Genomic DNA, 25899 nt, shown 5'->3' with positions numbered 1-25899 from the left:
TGAGACAGGGAAGGAGGCTGTGAGTGTGCATGCTGGTGTGAGAGGGGGAAGGAGGCTGTGAGTGTGCATGCTGGTGTGAGGGAGAGGAGGCTGTGAGTGTGCATGCTGGTGTGAGGGGGAAGGAGGCTGTGAGTGTGCATGCTGGTGTGAGAGGGGGAGGAGGCTGTGAGTGTGCATGCTGGTGTGAGGGGGAAGGAGGCTGTGAGTGTGCATGCTGGTATGAGAGGGGGAGGAGGCTGTGAGTGTGCATGCTGGTGTGAGAGAGGGGGAGGAGGCTGAGAGTGTGCATGCTGGTGTGAGAGAGGGGGAAGGAGGCTGTGAGTGTGCATGCTGGTGTGAGAGAGGGGGAAGGAGGCTGTGAGTGTGCATGCTGGTGTGAGGGAGGGGGAGGAGGCTGTGAGTGTGCATGCTGGTGTGAGAGGGGGAGGAGGCTGTGAGTGTGCATGCTGGTGTGAGGGGGAAGGAGGCTGTGAGTGTGCATGCTGGTGTGAGAGAGGTAAGGAGGCTGTGAGTGTGCATGCTGGTGTGAGGGAGGGGGAGGAGGCTGTGAGTGTGCATGCTGGTGTGAGAGGGGGAAGGAGGCTGTGAGTGTGCATGCTGGTGTGAGGGGGGGAGGAGGCTGTGAGTGTGCATGCTGGTGTGAGGGGGGGAGGAGGCTGTGAGTGTGCATGCTGGTGTGAGGGGGAAGGAGGCTGTGAGTGTGCATGCTGGTGTGATAGAGGAAGGAGGCTGTGAGTGTGCATGCTGGTGTGAGAGGGGGAGGAGGCTGTGAGTGTGCATGCTGGTGTGAGAGAGGAAGGAGGCTGTGAGTGTGCATGCTGGTGTGAGAGAGGAAGGAGGCTGTGAGTGTGCATGCTGGTGTGAGAGAGGGGGAAGGAGGCTGTGAGTGTGTATGCTGGTGTGAGAGAGACAAGGAGGCTGTGAGTGTGTATGCTGGTGTGAGAGAGGGGGAGGAGGCTGTGAGTGTGCATGCTGGTGTGAGAGAGGAAGGAGGCTGTGAGTGTGCATGCTGGTGTGATAGAGGGGGAGGAGGCTGTGAGTGTGCATGCTGGTGTGAGAGAGGGGGAGGAGGCTGTGAGTGTGCATGCTGGTGTGAGGGGGGGAGGAGGCTGTGAGTGTGCATGCTGGTGTGAGGGGGAGGAGGCTGTGAGTGTGCATGCTGGTGTGAGAGGGGGAGGAGGCTGTGAGTGTGCATGCTGGTATGATAGAGGGGGAAGGAGTCTGTGAGTGTGCATGCTGGTATGATAGAGGGGGAAGGAGGCTGTGAGTGTGCATGCTGGTGTGAGAGGGGGAAGGAGGCTGTGAGTGTGCATGCTGGTGTGAGAGAGAGGTGAAGGAGGCTGTGAGTGTGCATGCTGGTGTGAGAGGGGGAGGAGGCTGTGAGTGTGCATGCTGGTGTGAGAGGGGGAAGGAGGCTGTGAGTGTGCATGCTGGTGTGAGAGAGGGCGAAGGAGGCTGTGAGTGTGCATGCTGGTGTGAGGGGGGGAGGAGGCTGTGAGTGTGCATGCTGGTGTGAGATGGAAGGAGGCTGTGAGTGTGCATGCTGGTGTGATAGAGGGGGAAGGAGGCTGTGAGTGTGCATGCTGGTGTGAGAGAGGGGGAAGGAGTCTGTGAGTGTGCATGCTGGTGTGAGAGAGGGGAAGGAGGCTGTGAGTGTGCATACTGGTGTGAGGGGGGGAGGAGACTGTGAGTGTGCATGCTGGTGTGAGAGGGAAGGAGGCTGTGAGTGTGCATGCTGGTGTGAGGGAGAGGAGGCTGTGAGTGTGCATGCTGGTGTGAGGGGGAAGGAGGCTGTGAGTGTGCATGCTGGTATGAGAGGGGGAGGAGGCTGTGAGTGTGCATGCTGGTGTGAGAGAGGGGGAAGGAGGCTGTGAGTGTGCATGCTGGTGTGAGAGAGGGGGAAGGAGGCTGTGAGTGTGCATGCTGGTGTGAGGGAGGGGGAGGAGGCTGTGAGTGTGCATGCTGGTGTGAGAGGGGGAGGAGGCTGTGAGTGTGCATGCTGGTGTGAGGGGGGGAGGAGGCTGTGAGTGTGCATGCTGGTGTGAGGGGGAAGGAGGCTGTGAGTGTGCATGCTGGTGTGAGGGAGGGGGAGGAGGCTGTGAGTGTGCATGCTGGTGTGAGAGGGGGAAGGAGGCTGTGAGTGTGCATGCTGGTGTGAGGGGGGGAGGAGGCTGTGAGTGTGCATGCTGGTGTGAGGGGGGGAGGAGGCTGTGAGTGTGCATGCTGGTGTGAGGGGGAAGGAGGCTGTGAGTGTGCATGCTGGTGTGATAGAGGGGAAGGAGGCTGTGAGTGTGCATGCTGGTGTGAGAGAGGAAGGAGGCTGTGAGTGTGCATGCTGGTGTGAGAGGGGGAGGAGGCTGTGAGTGTGCATGCTGGTGTGAGAGAGGAAGGAGGCTGTGAGTGTGTATGCTGGTGTGAGAGAGACAAGGAGGCTGTGAGTGTGCATGCTGGTGTGAGAGAGGAAGGAGGCTGTGAGTGTGCATGCTGGTGTGAGGGAGGGAAAGAGGCTGTGAGTGTGCATGCTGGTGTGATAGAGGGGGAGGAGGCTGTGAGTGTGCATGCTGGTGTGAGAGAGGGGGAGGAGGCTGTGAGTGTGCATGCTGGTGTGAGGGGGGGAGGAGGCTGTGAGTGTGCATGCTGGTGTGAGGGGGAGGAGGCTGTGAGTGTGCATGCTGGTGTGAGAGGGGGAGGAGGCTGTGAGTGTGCATGCTGGTATGATAGAGGGGGAAGGAGTCTGTGAGTGTGCATGCTGGTGTGAGAGAGAGGTGAAGGAGGCTGTGAGTGTGCATGCTGGTGTGAGAGGGGGAAGGAGGCTGTGAGTGTGCATGCTGGTGTGAGAGAGGGCGAAGGAGGCTGTGAGTGTGCATGCTGGTGTGAGGGGGGGAGGAGGCTGTGAGTGTGCATGCTGGTGTGAGATGGAAGGAGGCTGTGAGTGTGCATGCTGGTGAGAGAGAGGGCGAAGGAGGCTGTGAGTGTGCATGCTGGTGTGAGGGGGAGAGGAGGCTGTGAGTGTGCATGCTGGTGTGAGAGGGGGAGGAGGCTGTGAGTGTGCATGCTGGTGTGAGGGGGAGGAGGCTGTGAGTGTGCATGCTGGTGTGAGAGAAGTAGTGTGAAGGGAACAGTCTATACCGACACGACAGAAGAACTCAGGGTCACCGGGAGAAGCGGAACCGGAAAGTGGCGCAGTGCGTTGTAGACTCCTGAGGCCCAAGGCTTAACCTCCTCCAGGGGCAACAAAGCCCATCCTCTTGTTTCCTTTGCTGTGGTTCCAATCAGCACACCGGGGCTTTCCCTCCAGTGCTGCTGACCACTAACAACCACAACTGCAGGGCGGAAGGCACGGGAGGGGACCCATCTCTCTGACTGGGTACCACGAGTCCCCAGAGCCAGCTGCTTGGGATGGAAGCTTAGGGCAGGCAGAAGCCTGAGATGCGAGGACCAGAGGAAACATCTGAAATGAGGCTTTGGCTGATGTGACCCCCCACATCTTGCTCAGGAGGTGTTGGGAATCCTAGTGGCCAAACCCAAGGTCTTAACCATTCTAATTCCCAGAAGATGCTGTGTCCCACCAGCTAGGAGGAGGTCCTCGTACGCCATTCCCATCCCTGCTGCACAGTGACACCCAGCAGACTCCCCATCACAGAGCTCCCTCTCCCACCCCTATACTAGGCTGCCAGCTCTGCATTTCACCCCGTTATAAGACCTCTGGGAAGCCATGCTTCCATTTTCTCTCTTAGGAAGTCCTAACTGCTGGCTGACCTTTATCTGTCCTGCTCTTTCCTCTCTCCACTTCGAACTCCCCAGCCCTTCCCTGTGTTCACACAATCAAGTCCCAATTGCATCAGTTTAGTAGCCCAATTATTCAAGCTCCCGTTTCTGAAGGGACAGAGCCACGGCAGCCCTTCAGTGCAGGGTGTTAGGTCCCCGCAAACCACAAGCTATAAAAATATACTGTGCACATAAATTACTACTGTGAGCCTCTCCCACGAGGAAAGCTGGAGCAAAGAACTGATACACAGACCAGCTTCAAGATGGCCAGGCCAACGTGTATCTTAAACATTGGTGACATGGGAAGACTTAGTGTGTCATAGGTGTCTCACAGCCACCGGGCCATCACTGGAAGCCCAACCCTAGGGGATCCATGCATAGAACCATGTCACTACAAGAAATTGGGTTGGCACATAAGGTTGGGCATAATATAAAGAAATCTTTTGTATTTAAGCATTACAGTTACTAGCTAATAGAAAGACATCTCTACTTAAATAAAATCCAAACAATTGTAGATCAGGTGAGGCTGGGCTGGTGAGACACACAGTGGGAAAAGGCACTTACAACATAAGTGTGACAACCTGAGTTCAGTCCCTAGAACCCACGTAAAGGCCAAGAGAGAACTGACTCTACAAGGTTGCCCTCTGACCTTCACACACATGCCGTGGCACACGTGCCCCCCCCCCCCCCCCGCCCCAAACACACACAATCATAAGAAAAGGAAGAGAAAAGAAAAGTCAAGTGAGTGAAAACCTCCTATCCAGGAAGTAGGGTTTGCTCATTCAAAGAATATGGACAGAGAACTGTGTGGCAGGCACAGGGCCAGGCTCAAAGATTTAAAAGCGACCAAGGAAAACAAGGCTGGAGACATCACAGTGTGAACACTCCATAAAGAAGACAGACACTCGTCTGATAGCAACTAATCCAATGGAAGAGACACTGAGGCTCGGGGTAGAGAAAATGGAAGCCTTAGTGAGGGAGGCAGGGACTCCACAGAAAGCAAAGAGCACACGGCAGGGAAGAGCTGTCCTAGGGAACGGCATCCATCTTTGGTGGAGCTGCGGGGGCAGGCGAGGCAGAAGGGGGAGTATGGCTTCTATTTTCTCACCCCGGCTGCTCCGGGGAGGAAGGATTTTACGGGGGCAGTGAAGAAATAGACATTATTCTGGTAAGGAGGCTCTTTGCAAACTTCCCCCAATGATGGGATGTGACTCACACGAAGAGACTAAGGAACAGGAGGCTGGAGGCCGAGTCCACGCGAGCCGTGGACTGAAGGGATGGATGGGAGCAGAAGGCAAGCTCTATGCTAGTTCCCAAGGAGCTATGGAAAAGTCTGGACAAGGAGGAGGACAAGGGGGTGGTGCTTCCTGTTAGAGCCATAGACACCCCACAGGTACAGACGCAGGTCTAGAACTCAGGAGCTCCATTAACTTGGTGGCTTTATTATGAAGATAAGTAAGAACACACACAGGGAAGTGGAGCAGAGCGCTAAAGGCCGCCCAGAGCCAGAACCTGAGCTCCTTGGTGAGGAAGAGAGTCCAGCTTGCTTGCAGCCCCTACTCAGCCCCATCTGGTATACAGGGACAAAAAGCCACAGAGGACAAAGACTCAGCAAGAGGGAGGCAGGCGCCTCCAAAGCTGCCCCAGGGAAATGAGGACATCACTGCAGGCAGGTTGGTCATTTCCAAGGATGCTTCCTGGAGGAAGAAAAGGCAGCTCCTGAAAGCGCTGTGGTCCACAGATTGGTCCACGAAGGGGGCAGGTCAGGGGAGCAGTGTGCAGTTTCATGGAGAAGCAGCTGGAGAATCAATACAGCCACGTGGTACTGGGAGCCCCACAGGCATGAAGGACAGGTGGCGTGGAAAACAGAGAAGATGGGAGAGCTTCAGGAGGGGAGGGTGGGCACAGCACTCTGGGGGAGCGTGTCTTTGACAGAAGGGGCAGGAGGAAACACTAGACATGAGCTGTCAATGCCGAGGGAGGAGAAGGACCACCTGCCCCCCTCTACCCTCAACATCTCTTGCTGGTCCTCCTCCAGGTCTGAGTTCCAGCCATCACCCTGAGAGGGCCTGGGTTAAGTCATTGGACCTTCTCTACTAGAAAGCTTGTCTCAGTCTGTAATCACATTCACCCAGTCCTTTCCCTTACCCACAATCCTTCCCAAGAACCCACACCCACTGTGGGACCCGGAAGGTTAGTCAGAGCCTAACAGATACCTGTTGGCTGCAGGGACTGAAAAATGCACGTGAACCATCCAGTGAGTGGCAAAGGCCTGGCCTTTAAACTATTATGTGTTCACACTGTCCCCTGTGGGTGGGGCTTTCTCCTAAACCACAGGAAAAACACCTCAGCTTCTCCAAGAGGCAGACATGAGATCCATGGACGGTTCTTGACATGATGAAAGTGCATCTTCAGAACATCAGACAACAAAGGAGGCTCACGCCCTCATGGCTTGTCTGTCGGCAAGACCCTCCCCAGGAAACCCAGCTCACTCTCCTGCCCTTCCTACGCTCCACCCACTAGCGCCAGAAGGGGAGAGGACGGTGCCTTCCTGCTTCTGAGGGCCGGTTCTCCTCAGCTGAGCGCCTAATCTGGCACACAGCCCAGCACAGAGCAAGGTCCCTGTGTCCCTTTGAATAGTCTCCCGCTGTGCAGCTGAGCCCTGCTGTCTTACATGCTAGCCCAGGCTCTCCTCTGTCCTCACCGCCTGCCTGGCAGCCCTCGAGTTCACTGTTTCTCTTCCTCACAGGGTCCAGCTTATTCAACCTGTCACATGAACTTGTCCTGGAATTCACTGTGTAACCCAGGATGGCCTTGAACCCACAGTGATCCTCCTACCTAGGCCTCCCTAGTGCTGAGCTTACAGGTCTAACCCATCACACCCAGGGAAGAAAGGGCTCTGCTAAGCCTTCCTGCCAGCCAGGGTCTCCCAAGGGCTCCCCTCGCTGTGACCGCTATCCTGAGGGCAGTCAAAGGGTCCACGCTTGAACCCGTCAGACCGCCCGAGGTGCACGGCCCACTCTGAGCTGTTCAACACCCGCGGGTTCAGGCTTACTGAGCACACGCAGGGGCACCGTTGACTTCGATGAGCCAGACCTTCAGCTCCTCGTCCACCATGAAGTCGAAGCCGAAGAGCTGAAAGCTCTGGTAAGGGAGGTGTCTGGTGCTGATGGCCGGCTCCACACTCATGAGGCAGCTCCTGCGAGGTTAAAAAACGGGGAGAGCTCGCTGAGAACGGAGTGGTCGGGGGGCAGAACGAACACACAGACTATGCCTGGAAGGTCTCGTACCAAGTGTGCATAAAAATCAGCTTCAAGCCGGGCGGTGGTGGCGCACGCCTTTAATCCCAGCACTCGGGAGGCAGAGCCAGGCGGATCTCTGTGAGTTCGAGGCCAGCCTGGGCTACCAAGTGAGCTCCAGGAAAGGCGCAAAGCTACACAGAGAAACCCTGTCTCGAAAAAGCAAAAAAAAAAAAAAAAGAAAAATCAGCTTCAACTTACTTATCTTTTTCAATCGATAAATCCACCAACAGATTACTCAAGAGAAGGCTCCTTATCAAACAACTTGTTAGGGACGCATGCATGGCTCCTGTTCTTCCAGGTCAAAGCTGCTAGCTCAGGCCTCAGGACGGGCAGCTCGGCACAAGTCACCAGGCATCTCCACCCGTACAGATGCCACCAGCTGCTGCCAGAGCTGTTCATGGCTATCACCAGCTGGCCAGTGAGCCCCAGCCAGCTGCCTGTCTCTGCCTCCACAGGGCTGGCGTTTCAAGGCACTGCACCAGACTCTAACTAGGGGCGCTGGGGATGGAACGCAGGTCCCCATGCCTGCACAGCGACGACTTTAGCAACTGAGTCATCTCCCCAGCCACACCCTGCATTCTGCCGTGTGAAAAGTGGACTGGCATTTGTTGGAAAATGCCAGCTAAAGCAGGAGTTGCAGAAAGGAAGCTGGACAGCATTGACTTCTCTTCCTAGCTCCAGATCTGCTGCCCAGTACCTGCTAATGGAACAGTGAAGATTACAAGTATTCAAACTAAACATCGAGATCTATCACAAAATTCTTAACAGCACCAGCTATTATTTTTAACTAGATTTTAATAACTCAGAAAGAAGTTAGAAATTGAACCTTACAAACATACTGAGTAAATAGAGGAGGTTTGTCCTTGTGAGTGGACACTTTACTCGGGTGACTCTTCTTAACCCTCGGAGTATAAACTGTCTGAATAAAGTTGGCTATTGCAGGAGACTTTAGTCTGCCCATTTATTGGCTCCATTCTCCCAGGTTCCACCGCCTCAAGAGTGGTAAACACACCACCATGCCTGGCTATTTAAAAGTGTTTTAATTAAAATATATTTAAAATACTATAATTAAGAAGAAGTGGAGGTTTAATGAAAGGGGCAACCACAGAAAAGGATGGAAATGCAAGCACTGCAATCTGACACACAAGACTAGACTTTTTATCTGCTGGGAGGCTAGGATGAATAATCCACAGTGAAGGGGTTTTCAAGGGGTTTTCATCATTAGAAGCTGCAGGCAGTGCACCTTTTTTTAGCTGGAGTGGGAGTCAACAGGAGGCTGTCTGGGGAAAAAGAAAAGCTGAGAGCTATGAGCAACATTCAGGAACAGCACCCCTGCACTGCACGGAATGACCAGCAGGGGGCAAGGAAGCGCCCAATAAACAGTGAGAAGTCAGGATTACTTCTGTGTATTTTATTTTCTCGGTGTAGGAATTCTAACCATCTCCAACCTATGACTACCAGAGAACTTGACATGTAATGATTCCGGATAAAGCATAGGTCTAGAATATAAGAAATAAGAAAAAAAAAAAAGAAAGGTGACAAAATAAAATATAAGGAATAAAACCCATAGTCACACAATGAAATAATACACAGTAACACAAAAGGACAAAACTACAGCTGTGTAGATAAATACAGTGACATGATGTTGACAAGAGTTGACTTTAAAACAGGAACCACAGTGAAATTCCATTTACACCGTTTAAAACAAGCAGACAGGACTCTGTAGTGACGGAAAGGGAAGGCTACCTTTGTCAAGGGATCTTATCTTAAGGGAGTGAATAGGAGTCTCTGGGGATGCCGAATTCCTCCCTCCCTCCCCTCTTCTGGGGGCAGGGTCTCATTACATCGTCCAGACCAGCCTGGAACCCCAAACCTGCTGTTCCAGTCTACCAGGTGCTGGGATCCAGGAAGTGTGCATACTATAAATATTTTATATCATGATCTGTATGTTCATGGTTAGGTGAGTACGTGCATAACTTAAAACTCTGAACCATACATACTTTGGGGTACTATACTTCATTTTTTAAAATCACTAGGTTTGGGAAACTATCATAAAGAATACTGGCACTAAAAATCTACTTCTAGTTATACTAAGGAATGAATCAAGGAGAAAAAAAGACATTGGAAACAAGTCAGGAGCAGTAAATACAAGCACAAGATAGACTACTAAATACAAGATGTGCAGACAGGGTCCCTACAGCTAGCCGTCTAGCTGGAGCAGATGAAATCAGTGACCTCTGGGGTCAAGTGGGAGAATCTGCTTCAATATTTAAGGTGCAGGCTGGTCCCTACCCACACAAGCACCCACACATGTGCACAGGCACCTGCACATACACGTGTGAACATACATACAGACACACATACCACACATAACTACACCTGCAAAAAAATTAATAGATAATAAAAGTGAAAGCATACAATGTCCCTGTGACCATGATGGAATTATGGGAAATCCACAAACAAAGCAAAAATGTTTATATCACACAAGGCAGGGTGTGAGCAATAGGGAAAATAAAAAAAGGTTTTGATATGATAAAAATATAAATACAACCTCATATAATCTCTGGAATGCAGAAAAATATAAAGACATTGAATGGTTTGTTGTTACAATGTTTGTGTTTGTCTTTTTTTAACAGAAACAACTCAAACCAATTATCTAGCCTTTCACCTTGAATAACTGGTAAATGAAAAACAAAGTTTCTCAAAGAGACAGGAAAAGATAACAAAAATCATAAGAAACAACAACAACAACAACAAAAAACAGTTAATAAGGTCCAAAGTTGATTTTTTAAAAATCCATCCAAATAAACTAGAGAGAAGATAAAAATTATCAATACCTAAAACAAATGAAGTGGCCTCACCACAGACAGATTCTACAGACATTAAAATGAAAATAGAGGAAAATTACAAGTGATCTCTGCCCATCAATGACACAGTGGGAAAATCCCTTAAAAGGCATAAACACCCAAAGCAACAGATCAATCCAAAAGGTTACAATGATCTTACCTTATTATGTGTTTGATCTGCAGCAAAATGCTGCTTTCTAAGGTAATATTCAGAGCGCTGCTTAGGTACTGATTGAACTCCTCGAAGAACATTTCATTCCCTTCTTCGTATTTCCCATAGTTCTTTGAGTACTCTTTCTGAATGCAGTGATTGGTCAAATGGGAGGTCTTGTCTTGGAAATTATCAACATGATACGGTTCTGAAGCTGTTCGGAGCACACCCTCTCTATAGAGGTAGATGTTATACTGGTGGTCAACCAGGACCCAGCTTCTGCAAGCCAACAAACACACAGTTTTATTCAGATCCCAAGTTTTTAGACATACTCTCCACACCTTGACTTATTATTATTGTTTGTTTGTTTGTTTTTGAGACAGGGTCCTACTGTGAGGCCCCGGCTGACCTGGAAACCTCCTTTGAAGATATCTGCCCTCCTCTACCTCCTGTACTGGGTCAAATGTGCATGCAACCACCCGGCACACATCTGAATTTTTGCAGGGATGGGACAGTGAAGAATAAGTGAAGGTTCTAAAGTTATAGAAGGCAAACCATGAGTTAGCCAAAATATGAGTTAGCACCATAATGAGCAAATGAAGTGTTTCACCACAAACAATGAGAGACCTGAATTCCTTTTAGACAATTGTGAAGGCTATGGATGTGTCTGAGGTTAACCAATACCCATAAACATATGCACATGTATGTGACATGTTTGCCTTTCTATATCTTGACTGGCACTACAATCTTAGCAACACTTTCTAGACAGAAGAACTCAAAGGGGAGTAGAAACAAAGACGAGAGACCCTGCTATCCTCAGGGTGGTAACATGCTGGAGATAGCCAAATGCTCCATCCAAGTCACAGCTTCTCACCGGGCCCGAACACAGTGCGAAAAGATGACTGAAATCAAGGCCATGGACAGCAAACATTACCGAATGTCAAACTTGCGGTGGCCGGGCTCAAGGAGCAGAGGGTGCTCGAGGTATTTCTGGATCACGTGCACTTGACCCTGGTTGTCTATGAAATCCAGAAGCTCCGACGCCTCTGAGGAGATGAGGATGCCTTCACCTGGCAAGATAAAAGCGGCAGAGACCAGCCCTGCTCAGTTCAAGGAGAGCAGCTCCCGATCAAAGCCAGAGGAAATGGAAAAGTCTACAGGAGAGTTTTACTGGCCTGTTACACACACACACACACACACACACACACACACACACACACACACACACACACACAGACACACACACACTGCTCCTTGCCAAGAGCATCCAGGGTCATCCTATTAACTTTCTCTATATTGTGTTCTCAATACTAACTTGGCCAGCCATGAAGTTTCAGGTTTTAAAATGTATAGTCATTATTATTTTGTGTGTGTATGTGTAGATGCCATACTGCTTGTGTGGAGGCCAAGGGAGTTGGTTCTCTCCTTCCACCATGTGGGTCCTGGGGATTTAACTCAGGTCGTCAGGTTTGGCAGCAGGCACCTTTACTGGCTAACCACCTCTCTAGCCTGAAATTTCAGTTTTATATATACAATTTCTGAGTAGGTTAAGATATCACTGTCCGCTGGGCAGTGGTGGTACGTGCCTTTAATCCCAGCACTCGGGAGGCAGAGGCAGGTGGATCTCTGTGAGTTCGAGGCCAACCTGGTCTACAGAGTGAGTTCCAGGACAGGCTCCAAAGCTACATGGAGAAACCTTGTTTCAAAAAACCAAAACAAAACAAAAAATACCCAAATAAATATAAATAAATAGAAATATTTTTCAAAAAGATATCACTGTCACCGGTTACTGATATAATAAGAATTATGGTCTGTGATCATCAAATTTACTTCGAAGACAATGGCCTATAGAAATGCCAAGAAGGTGAGGACTCCAGAGCAGAAGGGTTAGGGCACAGAGGTAAAGCAGTGTGCCCTGCGGCACACTAGGGAAGGCCGAAGGCGTGGAAACTGTCCATCAACTGTAACAAGGGACATGGCCTTTAACAGCTGAACTGAGATACACCACACTAGGAAATCCAACTTTGTAAAAGCACAATTTGATGGTTTTTAGTATATCTAAGAGTTCAACTGTCATCAGAATCTATTTTTAGAACATTTTCATCATCTCCCCTTAAAATTCCGTGGCCATCATCCCTTCTTCATCCCAGCCCCTCACGACTAAGTGCGTCTCTATGGAGCTGCGTCCCCACACATCTCATATGAACTGCATCACACGGTCCATGGCCACTTGTGTTCTCATGGTGCAACAAGTTTTCAAGAGAAGTTTCACAGAGAAAGATTTATTTTCATGAGGTTTAATTTCCAGCTCTTGATCTTATGGGTTAACAACACTCTTGGTATCATGTTTAAAGATTCTTTGCCACTCTCTCACCCAATTTTTGTTTTACCTTTTATATGAACTATGAATTAGGTTTGGCTTGATGTATGATGCTGAATGTTTTGTTTTTCTGGTGGTATATTTATGTATACCACCACTTGTTGAAATGTTTATCCTTTTTTTTGTATATACATGAGTGTGCAGAATGTATATGTGTATTAATGTTTCCATATGTGGGGGTGCATGTGTGCAGGGGTCGGGTCCCAGCTTGCTGCCGGATATTTTTCTTGTTTTTGTTTTTTTGGTTTTTTTTTTTTGTTTTTTGTTTTGTTTTGTTTGATTTTTGTCTTGTTTTGTTTTTGTTTTTTCGAGACAGGGTTTCTCTGTGTAGCTTTGCGCCTTTCCTGGAACTCACTCTGTAGTCCAGGCTGGCCTTGAACTCACAGAGATCCGCCTGCCTCTGCCTCCCAAGTGCTGGGATTAAAGGCGTGCGCCACCAGCGCCCGGTCGGTTATCTTTCTTAAACTGCTCTTTTCGACTTGAAATATTTAGACAAGGTCTCTCGCTGAAACCAGAGCTTGCCATTTCAGCTAGTCTGGCTAGCCAACTTGCTCCAGGGAGCCCTCCAGGCACCAAGATTACAAGAGCGCTTCCTGCCCACCTGGCTGTTACCTGGATTCTGGGGATCTGCACTCTGTCTTCATGCTTGCTTTACCCACATAAGTTACCCCCAGCCCTACCTTTCTTTGACGGACAGTTGTCAATCTGATGAACTCCAGAATCCCCTGGGAGCTGTGTCTCTGGGCACTCCGTGCAGGGGGAAATATCTGGGCTACATGATCTGAAGAGAGAAGGCCCATCTTACTTGTGGGTGGGACCATTCCCTGGGCAGGGGATTCTGGACTGTATGGATGGAAATGGGAACTGAGCCGCATACATCCACCACTCTCTTCTTCAGGCTGCAGAGACAATATGCCTGGATGCTTCAAGCTCCCGCTGTCCTTCCTTCCTGGCCACAATGGACTGTACCTTGAATGGTGAGCTACAATGAACCCTTCCTTCCTTCCTTCCTTCCTTCCTTCCTTCCTTCCTTCCTTCCTTCCTTCCTTCCTTCCTTCCTTCCTTCCTTCCTTCAGTTCTGTGGTCAGGATATTTTATCACAGCCACAGGAAGAGAAAGGAAGACCAATGCCTTTTGCATCTGTCAAAAATCAGGTGGACATCTATGTTTGGATCACTTTTGCATTATCCATCCTGTCTTGTGGATTCACGCTTCTGTCCCTCTGCCACACTGCCGTGTCCTGGGCACTACAGTGATACAGTACTCCTTAATACTACCCGGTGAGTAGATGTGAGTGATTCTACTTTATCTTTTTCAAGATCATTGAATGTACTCTATGGCCTTGCTTTTCCATGTGGATTTTAGAAACTACAGGGAAACCTTGCTGAGCTCTTACCTGGAATCACAGACCAGTCCAGGTGAACCGACACCCTCCCTCCGCTGAGCTCTGCAGTCTGCTAGCACACCTGTCCCCAGTCCACAGGTGCCCTCTGACCTCGCTCACCATCCTTCCACCATCCTTCCAGCACTTCCGGCCTCCTGAGCCCACACAGACTCCACCTCACCGTTTCCCTTTTTAATTGTCTTTAAATAATTTAAAATCATTTTTAATGTGTTTTAATTTTGTTTCCTGCATGTTCTCATATGGAAAAGCAATGGATCACGGTGAATGAACCAGGCCTCGCCCACTTACGGCGGAAGACAATAAACACGAAAAGCAATTACATTATGAGCTAAGACTCTTCCATTCCCCTTTGCTGTCACATTTATATGTGATAGTGGTTTTTAAAAGTTATAAAAATAAGGTCTGGGCCGGGTGGTGGTGGCGCACACCTTTAATCCCAGCACTTGGTAGGCAGAGCCAGGCAGATCTCTGTGAGTTCGAGGCCAGCCTGGTCTACGGAGTGAGTTCCAGGACAGGCGCCAAAACTACACAGAGAAACCCTGTCTCGAAAAACCACACACACACAAAAAAAGTCTGGAGAGATGGCTCACTGGTTTCGAGTACTAGCTGCTCTTCCAAGGACCCAGGTTCGATTCCCTACATCTACATGGCAGCCCACAACCTTCTGTAACTCCCATTTCAGGGGATCTGAATGCCTTCTTCTGGCCTTCTCAGTCACTGCATCCATATGGTGGACAGACATAAACACAAACAAAACCCATACATTAAAAAATAGTCACAAAAATATATCTCCTTGCCTCTCTTCCTGTGTTACTTTTCACAATCTCCTTGAATAGACTTGAATGTGGGCCCACAAGCACCCTTTATCTCCTCAGCCCTTAAAACAAGATTCTTCAAAATGTTATTCTCTGTTTGCCGCTTGCTGATGCTTAGTGCTTCTCTGCCTTGTCTTGGTGGGGCCCAGGGACCACTGATGTCCTCCCAATGGCACCCTGACTTCTGGACCACACCCTAGAATACCACAGATGCCTAATCTTCCAAGTCCCCGGTTAACCACCAGAACCAAAAGAGAGTGGAGTTACAAGAGAGAAGCAGAAGCAGGTGAGGCCCCTGGCTTCTGCAAGACTTGAGTTCACCCATTTTCAGAAGATTCCCAAGGATGCCTTCCTGGCCTACGATTGGTGGAGGAGAAGCTGAGGTCCAGTGGAGCAGAGACAGAAATGAGTAACAAGGGTCAGATGGTCTTCTGAACCATGAAAAAGTAAATTCAAGATACTACAGTTTTAAAAAGAGCACGTGACAGTAGTTATGAGGGAGACCGTGTGCTTATTACATTAGGAGACTTCTCTGTTTTAAGCCTGAGTTGATACTGCGAGTCTTATCCCTTTCTAGGCATCCATTCCACACACACGTACTGAGTGCCTGTGTACAGGGTACAGACGCAAACAAGACATAAAATCTGTCTTCTGTCATACATAGGGCTTATATATGTAAAGGGAATGGCCAGATGTGTAACACAGTTGAAGACACAGAAAGCAATCGGTGTGGAGGCCACTGTAGACCAGAAGAGCCTTCTCCGACAAGGCAATGTCTGAGCTGATGGAGATACATGCCAGGCATAATTTATCTGTGCATTTAAGGGATGATCCAAGGCAGTCTCTGTGAGCAAGGCCAAGAATAGGAGATGACATCAGAGACACCAGGAAGTGTCCGATGGGGTGGGCTCCCACCAGGACTCTGGAGCCATCCTAAATGCATTAGGAAGTAACATGATCAGATTTGTGTTTTTAAATCATCACTCTGTCTGGCAAGATGGGAGCTGGCTGAGGGTCATATTGCGGCAACTGTCTAGAGAGAACGTGGCTCTGACTTAGAGTGGGAGTGAATGGAATATAAGAACCTAATTCTGAATGTATTTTGAAGGTAGCCCTGGCAAGACATTAATGCACTTTGTAGAGATTATAAAGAAAAGGAGGGACCTGAGATTTGGGGCTTCAGAGACAGGGTGGACGGTGAGATCATACACTAAACAGGAAGCGTGAAGGAGCTGGCTGAGGTGGGAAGGATATGAAAAGTTCTGTGTCAGACACTTGGAGCTGGAAATGCCTTTTAGAGACAGCGAGGGTACCACTGAATCCAGGGTTTAAAGTGAAGACTCAGGCAATAAACACTCAGGAGGCCACAGAAATCTTTAAAGGGCTGTAGCCGAAGTTCGGTAGGTAGAGTTTTTGCCTAGCATGCATAAAGCCCCAGGTTCCATCCCCAGAACCCAATAAAACCAAGTGTGGGAGTGCATGCCTGCAATCCTAGCACTCACACGGACAGGGAGAGCAGGATCAGGACTTTCAGGTCATTCTTGGACACTTAGAGTTTGAGGCCAGCCTAGGCTACATGAGATCTTATCTCAAAAAAAAATTTTTTCCCCCAGGAAAAAACTGGACATGGTCTTCTGATTGTGACAATTCTGAATTGAGTCATTCATCCAAATACATCAGTTAGGGCCTGGGAAATGGTCCAGTGGGCAAAGGCACTTGCTGGCAACCCTAACAACCTAAATTCAGTCCCTGAGACCCATACAGTGGAAGGAGAGGAGCAACTTCTGAAGGATGCGCTCTGACCTCCACATGCACACCTTGACATACGTGCCACTCGCAAAACAAAGAAATAAACTCTTCATTAAAACCCAGCGTGCCACGGAATGACGCTCTAGAGGATCCCACAAGTGACAGAGGGCGGCAATGGTAACTCACCTTTGGCACCAGCGGACGACTTTGCAATCCAAACGTTACCCTCCCCATCCTCTTTCTTTTTGTTATAAGAAGCCAGGAAGAATTCTCTCTCATCCGTCCTGGAGTTAGTGACCGGAAGCTGGATGCCATTCTGCGCTGGAGCGACCGGCGTCTTGAGGTTAGTTGGATAAATCACATAGGACTCGGGGAACCAGGTGCAGGACTCAGACAGCTCTGGACTGGTCTTGACTAGCCTGGCGGATGACAGAGGGTCAGTCTCTGTTGATGTCACCTTGCTCAGAAAGGCTGCTGCTTTCCCCCCAAAGCTTTTCCAGAAGCCAACGCCCAGTCTGGCTTCTTCTCTATTCACACTTAACCTGTAAGGCAGACCTCTAATGAAATGCATCACACTGTCTGGTGTGGATCCAAAGCCACATCCTGGTTAATCCAAAGGCTCACGGTGGGCTGGGAGTGTGGGGCCCTAGGTTGTAGAATATTATTTTAAGGTGTGTTACTTTTGTTTATGCTCTGGAACGTTTGTTTAATGATGCAAAGATATGTTTGATTAAATAAAATTCACCTGCGGTCAGGAGGCTGCGTCAGCAACTAGCTGACAGGAAGTGGGAGGGAGGAGCCAGGTGAGAACGGGTTTATAAGGAGGGGTGAGGAGAAGCACCAGGGCTTTTTGGAGGAGGAAAGCAAGGAGAGGAGGTGAGCTACTTGCTATTCAGCCTCTCTGAGGAGCAGAATTCCACCTTAACCTTTGACTCTGGAGTTCTTTAGAGGGACAGAGGTTTAGTTGAGTTCCCTTCCTAGCTCTGAAAGACTCAGGGCCTGATGGAGCAGCTCTCCCTCCGGCTCTGGCCCTTGTGGTCTAACCGCTGCCACAGCAGTGGAGTTGCAGCTGCTGATTCGACAGCCGTGGCTTAAAAGGCAGCAGCAACAAGAAGCTGGGCGGCGGTAGCTCACGCCTTTAGTCCCAGCACTTGGGAGGCAGAGCCAGGCGGATCTCTGTGAGTTCGAGGCCAGCCTGGTCTACAGAGCAAGATCCAGGACAGGCTCCAAAGCTACACAGAGAAACCCTGTTGGGGGGAGGGGGGTGGCAGCAACAATTTAATAAAAGGACAACAGCCCCAGGTTTGATCCTCAGCACCACACACCACATTGGTGGTGCATGTCTACAATCCTAGCATTTGAGGGGTGGAAAAAGGGCAGAAGTTCAAGGTCTGAAGAGCAGCATGAACCACAGGAGGCCCTGGTTCCAGACAAACAACGCCACAACAGCAAAACTCCCGAGGCTCAGAACTGAACTCTTTTTAACTGTATCTCTGTTAAAAACTCAATGCAACCCTAAACTGACACCTTCAGCCAATGTGTTTCAACTAGCTAAATCCAAATAAAAACAGGAGCACACCTTTAATCTTGGCACTGGGAGGCAGAGGCAGGTGGATCTCTAGAGTACGAGGCCAACTTGGTCTACATTGAAAAAAAAAAGTGAGGAGAGAGAAAAATACTTGAATAAGTAGCAACAATACCATCTTGGTGCAGCTGGAGGAAAATCTAGGGGAGAAAAGCGACTCTGTCTACTTAATAACTCAGTCTGAATCATCCAAACACTATATTTAAGTACTTTATTTCTTGCTTTTAGCTCAGGCTGTTATCCTGGTAGAATAAAGAAGGGTCCTCCCAATGGGACACAGGACAGGAACGGACCTAAGGAAATGCCTTCTGCTCCCAGAATGACATAACCCCACAGAAGATAAAGTCAGGCCCTGGGCAAGGCAGGTAAATTCGAGGGCTTCCCACCACACCAACTCTCCGGCCACTCCCAGATCTGGGGCTTCAAGAACCTGTTCCACAAATGAAGAACTGAGGCACAGACATGTCAAGTTCCTACATCACAGGTGTGCAAGGTCCAGCCAGGATGCCAACTTCAAACTCCTGGGTCCTAACTCTCATATTAAACCTATCCCCAGGAACTGGAGTCACTGAGGACAAGCACAGGCCTCTCTGAAGCTGCCATGCCCTCTTCTGTCTAGAACAGAACTGCTCATGAGCGTTCTGTATCAAGACTCATCTACAACACCCAGTCTGAGCAAAGAGCAAAAACAACCACATTTTAAATGAAGATTTTAGATCAAATGGCCGGAGAGATGGCTCGGGGCTGGTCAAGTGCTCGGTGTGCAGGCATGAGGAGGACCTGGACTGGTCTCTAGAACCCCCACGGAAGGCAGCGTGCTCTGATGTGCACTTCTGAGTCCAGAGGTCGGGGAGCGGGAGACACAGATCCCCGGGGCTTGCTGGCCAGCCAGCTTAGCCTACTGTCTCAAAACAGTTTTGGTTTTTCAAGACAGGGTTTCTCTCTGTACCCCTGGCTGTCCTGGAACTCATTCTGTAGATCAGGCTGGTCTCTAACTCTCAGAGATTCTCCTGCCTCTGCCTCCCAAGTGCTGGGATTAAAGGCCGGTGCCACCATGCCTAGCAAAAAAAGAAAGAGAGAGAGAGAGAGAGAGAGAGAGAGAGAGAGAAGAGAAAAAAGAAAAAAAATTTTTGAAAGGTGACTAGTACTTAAGAATGACACCAGAGATGAGCCGGGCGGTGGTGGCGCACGCCTTTAATCCCAGCACTCGGGAGGCAGAGCCAGGCGGATCTCCGTGAGTTCGAGGCCAGCCTGGGCTACCAAGTGAGCTCCAGGAAAGGCGCAAAGCTACGCAGAGAAACCCTGTCTTGAAAAACCAAAAAAAAAAAAAAAGAAAAAAAAAAAAAGAATGACACCAGAGGCCTGAAGTTATTCCCTGACCTCCATACACATGGTTATCAAATACATGTGTGTACACACACACACTTTTAAATAAAGCCATTTTAATAACAAACAGGATTTGAAAGTTTCTTCAACCCAAAGAGACTCAGAAATATAAATGGACAAACTTCTAGCTCCTTAGATGTTCAGCTCTGCACCACTGTCCTGTACGGTCATCATGGGTCACATGCAGCCACTGAGCATTTGAACGGTGGCCAGTAAGACTCAGGAAGTAAACTATCAACTATAATTTTAATCAGAAAACTAATGCACAGCACTAACATTTTTCCAGTAAGCACAGCTTTATTGATTTAGCAGGATGGCATTTCCTTTATTATTGTACTGCAACACTCAGGTCACACACGGATGTTGTTTACACACACGGGTGTTGTTTCTAGGAGCGCGCACAAAAGCACCACTGTTCTATCCAGGAACAACAGATCAATTCAGCTCAAGCAATGCCTTTTTCTGTACAGAGATGAAATGTGATGTGTTCATTATACAGTGAGGAAAGCTACCTATACACACCATGAGTGGCATCTGAGGTGGAATGTAACTGTTTTTCTAGTTAAAAAAATAAACACCGGTGCTGGAGAGATGGCTCAGTGGTTAAGAGCACTTGCTGTTCCTGCAGAGAACCTGGGTGTAGTTGTGGCTCACAACCATCCCAGGGATCTGACACTCTCTTTCGGCCTCTTTAGGCACTGCATGTGTGTGGAACACGTACAGACATGCAAGTTAAACACTCATTCACATAAAATGAGTACATATCGACAATTTTAAAATTTAAAACATAGGTGAACTATTAAGAAATTGAAAGAGGGACGCAGAAGCTAAGAAAATGCCCAGGAAAGTAAAGAAAAAAAGGAATAAGTAAATGAAATAACTGGAAAAGATATGCCACAAATTCACAATCAATGTTAACGACTCTGCTCATGGCACAATAAAATGAAAAAGCAGTCTGTTTGGTAAAGGCAATATTTTCGGCAAAGAATATTTGATAAGTACTTTTCCCTCCACAGTCAAGAAAGAATCAACAATATTAGTGGTTGAGATCATAAATACCTAACCAAAACATTATTTTTAAAAAGATTTATCTTACTATATTTAAGTGTGAGAGTGTGTGTGTGTGTGTGTGTGTGTGTATGTATGTATCTGTGTGCATATGCACATGTGAGTGCATGTGCCAAGGGCAGGCATAAGATGCCCTGAAGCTGAAGGGTAGACATGATTGTGAGCTGCCCTGTGGGGCTGGCAACCACACTTACATACCCTGCAAGGGCAGTGTGTGCTCTTAACCACTGAGCCATCTCTCCAATCCCTAAACATTCTTAAACGTATCTTTCCTCTTGCAATGCTGAGGACAGAATCCAGGGCTCCCACATCCAGGAAAGTCCTCTCCAACTGAGTTACACATCCTCTGGCCTGCCAACAACTTTTTAACAGGACCTAAACTTGTAACTTCAGCTGGCCATAAAATAGCTTTCATTCTTACACAAAAAGAAAACCATTGTACATGGACAGATGATGAAATAAAATTTTTTTTTCCGGTGCTGAGGACTGAACCCAGGGCCTTGTGCTTGCTAGCAAGCACTCTACCACTGAGCTAAATCCCCAACCCCGAAATAAATTATTTTAAGGAAAAAAAAACTTGAAAAGATACTGTGTTCACCAGTTTTATGTGAACTTGACACAAACTGGAGTCATCTGAGAGGAGGATCCTCAATTGAGAAAGGGCATCTGTGGTTAAGACCCAGCTGAAGAGCATTTTCATAATTAGTGATTGATAGAGGAGGGTCCAGGCCATTGTGGGTGGGGCCATCTTTGGGCTTGTGGTTCTGGGTTCTGTAAGAAAGCAGGCTGAGCAAGCCATGAGGAGCAAGGCAGTAAGCAGCATCCTCCATGGCCTCTGCATCAGCTCCAGCCTTCAGGTCCCTGCCCTGTTTGAGTTCCTGTTCTGACTTCCTTTCGATGATGGATTATGATGTGGAAGTGTAAGCCAAATAAACCCCTCCCCCTCCACAGGTTGCTTTGTGTCAAGGTGTTTTCATCACAGCAATAGTAACCCTAAGACAGATATTTCTCAAGTTTTATAGTCAATCCCCAAGCAGCCATTGGCTATAAACTCTAACATCAAAAATTGAAAAATTTTAAATTATTAAAGTTTTCCTTAGCCTTACATAAATTATGATATAAGCAGACATTGCCCAACTAATGCTTTGGGCATGCTTATCTGGAAAAATAGTGTCCAAGTTCAGCTTAGAAAGTGTGAACTCATGATGTAGGCATCTTTTAACATTTTGCATCTATCAAAGAATTTCATCTACATGTAAAAAAATAGTTTCTGTCCTAACAGACAGAACTTCACCAGGTTGGGTTAAAATGTGGATTTACTAGTATGGTGATAGATGTTTCCTTTTTTACTCATTCCCAGACAGTACATACTGGAAACACTTGCTTCCCTGCACCTGATGATACAAACTGGAAACATTTGTTTTCAGGGCCCACTCTATAAAAAGTATCATGGCTACAGCTGTCCAAATGGCTCAGCATACACTTGCAAATGCCATGTCACCTGAATCACCAGTTCAGGAAACTAATGAAAAACAAACAAAAAAATTGAACAGAAGACAGTGACCTTAATGAGTGAATGTTTTCTCCCAATACTCTCTGGTGGAGAGATGAAAGCATTTTCCTGTATTCACTCCAATTCATATGTTCCTGAAGTAGAAATATTTGCCAAGTCATTATTTTCACCCAGTAAGCCATTAATTCATTCAATATTCATAGATTTATAAATGGCAGTGTTACACAAAATCTCACATATATTCATTATTGACACATAAGCTAAATGTACAGGTCAAGGAAGAAAAAACTTTGTAATCTATCATACACATATAATAACTTTTGTTCCAATTTCATACATGCTAATAACCATGATTTTTACATATTTTTATCATGCAACAAAAATGCAGAAGATTTTGCTTGTAATGATGTTGTGAATGTTAGCTGAAAAACTAAAAGCTTGAAAATATGTCAAAAGTAACTTAGTTACTTTTCAATATGTTCAATACCCCTTTAAGTCCAACATTAAAAAAATGAGCTGACATATAATTGGAATTCAGTTAATGTGGACATGTTTTTTTTTCAAATGATATGTTTTTGCTTCGAACTCAAGAGGAAAGGTTTGCTTGATGATCCAGTTATTAAAACCCTTTTACATATGTTGGAACAATGTGGATACAGAAATCTACTTTTTTGTTTATCTGGTGTGTGTGTGTGTGTGTGTGTGACAGAGTCTCATGGAACCCAGGCTGGCCTCCTTGGGACTTTGCTGTATCTATTAGGTGAGCACTCTACCAACAGAGCCTCACCCCAGCCCTAAATCTACTTTTTCAACCATAGTTTATGAAATCTAAATTCAGGTAAAGAGTTTCCAGTGAAAATGTAACCTGTGACCTAAGACATGCTACAAATTTAACATATGTCAGATTTTGAAGACTTAGAATGAAAAAAAAAGTATGATTCATTTTTTTATATTAGTAGCAAGTCAAAAAGACAATTGTAAGTTTAGGGTGTGGGTTTTTGTGGGGGCTACTTTTTATAACGCTGAGGATCAAACCAAAGCTTTGTATACTAAAAGCAAGTGTTTTACCAATAAGTTACACCCTCACCCCCATTGTCTCATTGGGATTACTGTTGCTGTGATGAAACACCATGAACAAAAGCAACTTGGGTATGAAAGAGTTTATTTCACTCCCAGTTCCATGGAACAGATCATCAAAAGCAGTGATTGTAGGAACCCACACAGGGCAGGAACCTGGAGGCAGGAGCTGATGCAGAGGCCATGGAAAAGTGCTGCTTACTGCCTAGGTCCTCATGGCTCGCTCAGCCTGCTTTCTTATAGAACCCAGGGCCACCAGCCCAAGGATGGCCCCACCCACAATGGGCTGGGCCTGCCCACGTCAATCACTAATTAAGAAAATGCCCTACAGCCAGATCTTATGAAGACATTTTCTCACCTGAGGCTCCCTCCTCTCAGATGACTAGTTATGTCAATTGACATAAAACTAGCCAGCACCCCCATAATTCACCCCCATAATTTGGATTTATTTGCTTAAATAAAATAGATCGACTTGATGGCACCTGTTCTTTGTCCTTGCTATTTTAGGTCTAAAATTACACATGTGACTGGCATCCTGTTTCTGCTGGGCAGTGCTGGTTTGTAAGGTGATCTTGGCTTGGAAGCCCTAATTTCTAGGACAGAGGCACGGCTAAGCTTTGCATGAGGTCCTTTGCATTTCTTCCCTCCCTTCGGCGGCCAGTTTGGGGAGCAATTGTGCAATTGCAGGTTTATCCCCATCTGCAAGGGAGTGATGCTCAGAAGAGAAAAAGCCTGCCACCCTGCCGGGAGGTGAAGAGTCCCTCAAGGGCTCTAGAGTCTCGAGGGATCTAGGCTGTGGCCATAGGGTCTTCATGAATTTCCGATACTACCTGAAGTGACCAGAAGAAGGAACAGGTTGTCCAAGATCCAGCACAGAACCTCATGAAGGCTCTGGGAAGCCTCTCAGGCATGCCTGGCCATACTGTTCTATTTGTACAGATCAGAACCTTCCTGGCTCAATATGAACTGCCATGGCCTTGGGACCCACAGCGGACACCCCCACCCCACAGAATGAGAGCAGTCACCTTCTAACTCTCCAGTATCCCTTCAAGCCACACACAATCACAACAGACAGACACACTGCAAAAGGGAGCCAGCCTCTCCTGGAACTGCTACAGCCCCTGGCAGAACCCTTGGAGGACAGAGGAAGCTACGATGACGGTGACAACAGTCAGCATTTATAAGAGGCCATTACAGACGATATCTCATGTTACTCCGGGTCAAGGAATGGGTACCGGCACCAACATCTAAGCCCACTTTGCAAATGGGATTCAGCGTGGTGCTGTCCAAGGTAATAGAACTGGTCATGACTCCAGCTCTGTATTCTCTCTGACTCATTACAGCTGTTGATTATGCAAAAATGCAAAGCGCTATTATTTTTATAGCATCTTCTGCTTCCTACTTATAAAAGCAAAAATTCTACTTTTGTCTTTATGTCTCTGTGTGGGTATGTTCACGTGCCAATGAGTGTAGGTGGCAGTTTCGAGCTGTGTATCATGAGTGCTAGTATCGGAACACAGGTCTTGTGGAAGAGCAATATGTGTGCTCCTAACTCCTGAGTCATCTCTCCAGCCCTGGTCATTTACATTCTAAACACAAAAAGAATACATTGGCAAAAAAAATTAAAAAAAAAAAAAAAAAAGAATACATTGGCTGGGGAGTGGTGGCACACACCTTTAATCCCAGCAGTCAGAAGGCAGGGGCAGGAAGATCTCTGTGAGTTCAAGGACAGCCGGGTCTACAAAGTGAGTTCCAGGACAGCCAGAGCTATAAAATAGAGAAATCTTATCTGGGGAGTGGGGAGGGAGACAGCAAACAAACAAAATACATTATAGACTTTAGGAAGCCTCACTCTCTTTTAGAAGCCCATCCTAGAGAAGAGAGGTGGGAAAGACACCAGAACCCACACATCCAAAGAAAAACAGAGCGGCTATGATATGCACCCAACCTCTTAAGTCCAAAAGAAACATTAGCAAGGAAAATGAGCATTTGTCCCTACGAGAAGGCTTTTTGACTATTCGTATGTATTTACGAATCACAGGGAAAGAGTCTAGGAGACAAATGATAGCCCTGATCTTAGGGACCAGACGGAGAGCTTCCATATGAAAACGACAGTCATAATGATGATGATGGCAAGAGTCTCATTAGGTAGTTACCACCGTTCACTTTCAGAGAAGAGAGTTAAAGCACAAATACCCACGTGCATCAGGCCCTTGTGCTGCGTCCACTCACACACGTCTCCTGGTCTCACCCTCATAATTGCTTTATGAGGGAGGTACTCAGGCTTAGAGGGATGAGAAGATCTGCCCGCTAATTAGATTCTTCAAAGAGCTGGGGTTAATCCCCAGGTGCTGACCCTGGACCTCAGTCACTGTATACTGCTGAATTCTACCTTACAATACCATCCTTGTGATAGCTAGCCATACCCCAACGGCTCAGAGACGGACGGCTGTTGCACTCTATCTGAATATCTTCTGAGGACCCCCATTCCCCCACCCCCGACCACTGCTTGAGAGTCTTCTGAGGAGGCTTGCACACACCCTTCTCCAGGGACCGGAAATGCCTGGCAACTAACCCCACCCCCACCCCCAGCCCTTTCCCCACAAGAAGAGAGCATAGGAAAGTTTCTAGGTGAGCAGATGCCAAGAAAAAGTGGAACTGTTCCCGACTGACACTATGGCAGACGTTCAGTCACTTTGCTTCAAGTGTGACAGCTCTGAGGTGTCATCCACGTCAGAGCACTGGGGTAAGACTTCAGCTAAAACTACTTCTTTGCTTGGCTTTTAATTCACCCTGCCCTACTCTGCCCCCTGCCCCCACCCCCCACCCCTCCACCCCCCACCCCACCCCCCGA

The 25899-nt window shown here is 47.8% G+C and overlaps 1 protein-coding gene across 1 annotated transcript in view; it reads right to left on the bottom strand.

Moving 5' to 3' along the window:
- Ttl (tubulin tyrosine ligase) overlaps positions 1-25899 on the bottom strand; it is a 32982-nt gene that overhangs the window by 3861 nt on the left and 3222 nt on the right. Inside the window, exons 3-6 of the mRNA XM_076570618.1 lie at positions 16603-16835; positions 11002-11137; positions 10077-10346; positions 6824-6967 (exon numbers count right to left, since the gene is read on the bottom strand). Coding sequence (XP_076426733.1) covers positions 6824-6967; positions 10077-10346; positions 11002-11137; positions 16603-16835 — 783 coding nt within the window. The remainder of the gene's footprint in view (positions 1-6823; positions 6968-10076; positions 10347-11001; positions 11138-16602; positions 16836-25899) is intronic.

The sequence above is a fragment of the Peromyscus maniculatus genome, chromosome 4, assembly GCF_049852395.1.
Source record: "Peromyscus maniculatus bairdii isolate BWxNUB_F1_BW_parent chromosome 4, HU_Pman_BW_mat_3.1, whole genome shotgun sequence".
Taxonomy (NCBI): domain Eukaryota; kingdom Metazoa; phylum Chordata; class Mammalia; order Rodentia; family Cricetidae; genus Peromyscus; species Peromyscus maniculatus.
The sequence above is the reverse complement of the archived record's forward strand: the minus strand, read 5'-3'. Positions and strand labels throughout refer to the sequence as shown.